The 3922-nt window shown below is 43.8% G+C and overlaps 1 protein-coding gene across 1 annotated transcript; it reads left to right on the top strand.

Moving 5' to 3' along the window:
• The first annotated feature begins 1685 nt into the window (after positions 1-1685).
• Positions 1686-3521, top strand: LOC128239924 (somatostatin receptor type 2-like). The gene has a single exon (XM_052956378.1). It carries the CDS (start codon positions 2100-2102, stop codon positions 3306-3308), a length of 1209 nt encoding a protein of 402 aa, XP_052812338.1. The 5' UTR covers positions 1686-2099; the 3' UTR covers positions 3309-3521.
• Positions 3522-3922: the final 401 nt, after the last annotated feature.

Raw genomic sequence — 3922 nt, 5'->3', positions numbered from 1 at the left:
ATGTACAAGTATGTCACTGTATCGGCGAGGCATAAGGAACCCCCAGTGGACCTCAGAAAACACAGCAGACCACCAGAACACAGCCAGATAACCGTCAGGGAACCCCCATTACACAATCAGTACACAACCAGTACACAGCCAGTCAACCCACAGTTCACAACCAGTCAACCTCCAGTGAAACCCCAGTGAACCCCAGTACACAATCCGTACACAACCGGTACTGAACCACCAGTGAAACCCCAGTGAACCGCCACTACACAATCAGTCAACCGCAAGTGAACCCAAAGTTCACAACCAGTACACAACCAGTACTCAACCAGCCAACCGCCAGTACACAACCAGTACAGTGAACCCCCAGTTGACAACCAGTACACAACCAGTCAACCGCCAGTAAACTCCAATTAAAAACCAGTACAAAACCAGTCAACCGCCAGTACACAACCAGTTCACAACCAGTCAACCGCCTGCAAACCCCCAGTACACAACCAGTACTCAACCGCCAGTAAACTGCCAGTACACAACCAGTCAACCACCAGTGAACCCCCATTACACAACCAGTACACAGCCAGTCAGCCGCCAGTGAACCCCCAGTACACAATTAACCAGTCAACCGCCAGTGAACCCCCAGTACTTACCCAGTACACAACCAGTCAACCGCCAGTGCATCCCAAGTACACAACCAGTTCACAACCAGTACTCAACAAGTCAACCGCAAGTGACCTCCCCACCCCCACCCCTAGTACACAACCAGTTCACAACCAGTACTCAACAAGTCAACCGCAAGTGACCTCCCCACCCCCACCCCCAGTACACAACCAGTTCACAACCAGTACTCAACAAGTCAACCGCAAGTGACCTCCCCACCCCCACCCCCAGTACACAACCAGTTCACAACCAGTACTCAACAAGTCAACCGCAAGTGACCTCCCCACCCCCACCCCCAGTACACAACCAGTTCACAACCAGTACTCAACAAGTCAACCGCAAGTGACCTCCCCACCCCCACCCCCAGTACACAACTAGTACACAACCAGTATACTTTTTATTTTAATATAGGAGAAAAAGTACGCACCAAATGGGGAAGTACACACAAACACCCCTGCCATATTTTCAGCCAAATAAATTTCGGTTCGGACGGAGGTACGCAAGTTCAAATTTTACGCCCCTAAGTTACGCCCCCTCTAACGTGAAATCCTGGGGGCGCTCCTGAACTGTGTCTGTGCAATAACAGATAATTACCGTTTATACGTACCACACGCACAAGTACCAAGTGGTTACATTTCCAAAACAACTCGGTCACTTCCATTTTCTAAATACTTTTGACGCTCGAAACAGCTTTTTTTTACACAACCTTTCTAAAAGTAGAACAATGTAGCGTCATTGGCCAGGTACAAAATGCGCGTGTCTATGAAATAAATGGATCCAAGTTTACTGCCAATGTGATAATCGTGGGTTTATGCCTCGGGCAGATGCTCCAGAGTTGCCAAATGTTGCACAGGCCTAGAATAAGCATGTGTTTTGTTTCAATTTCTTCTTAACCTTTTCACATGAAGTTTATGGTTAATAAACAAACGATGAGTATTACAATATAAACCTTCTTCCCTCGATCAAAATTAATACATCACAGAGTGTATACCTATGCCCTTATTACTGGGATACATTTGATGGATATTGCCTCAGTTTGATGGTGTAAATATGTTGTTTTATATCGGTACAAAGAACGTTTACTTTGGTAATAATAAAGCTACGTCTTAAGTAGAAACAGTGTAAACTTGCGATGAACAGGCTTTTGCAATTGGGAATAATTAAACTTAATAATGAGGATTGAACGATTCAGTTATGAGAAACATTCCGACGGATGTTAAACTCATTATATTCAAGTAGATTCTGTATGTTTCGTTTCCGGTAAACTCACAGCCTTGTACTGATATCATTGTGGAGTGTTGATGTAGAGATGTGTATCATTCAATATAAAGTGTGATAAGTAACCTTAACTTATAAGGTCTCGGGTAATAAATATATGTTATTCTCAGCAGTCAGGCGTATGTGGAAACAATGATTTAACTCAACAATTGTTAATTAAGTAGACAAAAATAACAATGAACGAGTACGGCTGTACGAACGGCGGTAATTCGTCATGCACAGGCGACAGTGGATTATCCGGTCGCCCAACGGGGCAAGGTCGAGGAAGTGGAGGGTGGCCGAGTATCGGGCCATGTGGTTATTGTACGGACGCGTGTGTGTACAGTGCCATCGAGATTGCATTTATACTTGGTGTATGTGCCAATGTCATCGTTGTAGCCACCATTTACCGGGACAAGAGACTTCGGGACTCAACGTTCATAGGCATCGCGTGTTTGGCTATTGCAGATGCCCTTTTTCTTTCAGTCAACATTGCCAACTCCTTTGACACTGTAATGGCTACCATCGAATGCAGACAGCCGAGCCTTCGAGGGCACAAGCCGTATTATATCATCCAATCAATTACCTGGTTCGCCGCTAATTCACACGTCGCAATGATGGCGATTTTGAGATATATCATAATTGCCTATCCTCTAAAATCAAATTTGGTTCTTACCAAACAGCGCGTGATGATGCTGTCCGGGGGTTGTTGGGTACTTGGCGCGGTGCTGATCGGAACAATTACTATATTGATCATATATGGATATATTCTTGCTGGGAAGTCACAGGAGTTTGTCATCGTTCTTTGGACGGTGGTTTACCTTATGCCGTTATGTGTCACAATTGTGCTCCACATTTTGAAACTTATAGTGGTGAGGAGCTCCACAAGACAAACGGCAAACGAAGCCACAAGGAAATCAATCCGAAAAATGTCTCGCATAGTCATCATGGTCCTAATATTTGCACTAACACTACCGCTGCCAAGACTCATTGGCAAGTTCCTTAACGCGAATCGCGACAAAAATGCATATCCATCACCGGAGTTTAAAACACACTACAGCGGGATAGCCAACTGGCTGTTCCTTATTAATCACTTCATCAACCCAATAATGTATTCGTTCTTGTCAAAGCGGTTTCGACAAAGTGTGAAAGAGATGCTTTTGTGTCGTAAGTTGACTTCAGACAGTTCAATAGACACAACTGACACGCCTCTGTCCTCCAGAAGGAGAAATATGAGCCTGGACACCATCTTGAGTTTGGAGACGCAAAAGAAAATGAGTTGCACCAGTCTCAATAGCATTGACAATAAAGGAAAGAAAATGAGTTGCACCAGTCTAGATACCACTGACAATAAAGGAAAGAAAATGAGTTGCACCAGTCTAAATACCACTGACAATAAAGACTAGAGACTTAGAGGATATATTTTGACAGCCGTGGTTCTATTTTTCATCAATGTACATTCAACGTTTATTCATAAATGAACTATTATCTAACATAAATTGTATTTAGTATTATTGCATGTTATTGTTTGTTAAAGGTATCATGCTATACATGTGTAAACTGTATGCTGGTATTCTTTTGATATTCACAATATTTTAATAATATAAGTACAGAAGACGTATTCTTTTATGAACAAACAGATAGCCGAGCCTCAGCGCATCATGTTTGAACGTGATTTGTTTTTCATCAATCTATTGCCATATCGAGTGTCCATACCTTATTAATTATACAGTGGAACTACAGGGGCAAATTCAGTATCCGTTCTTGTAACGGTGACTCTGCTTACACTCACAATGTTTAGGCCTTACAGACACTCGCCGGGGGCACACAACGTCACAATACAAAGAAGATAACATACGTCGAAATACCAGTTCTTTGTTCATAAATGTCCGGGTTACCGCCATGGAACGGTCGACGAAACACGAGTTGACCAGGGGGTTACCGCCATGGAACGGTCACGAAACACGAGTTGACCGGGGGGTTACCGCCATGGAACGGTCGACGAAACACGAGTTGACCG

This window comes from Mya arenaria, chromosome 7 (assembly GCF_026914265.1).
Source record: "Mya arenaria isolate MELC-2E11 chromosome 7, ASM2691426v1".
In the NCBI taxonomy this organism is placed as follows: domain Eukaryota; kingdom Metazoa; phylum Mollusca; class Bivalvia; order Myida; family Myidae; genus Mya; species Mya arenaria.
Note: the sequence above shows the minus strand (reverse complement) of the source record. Positions and strands in the feature narration are given on the sequence as shown.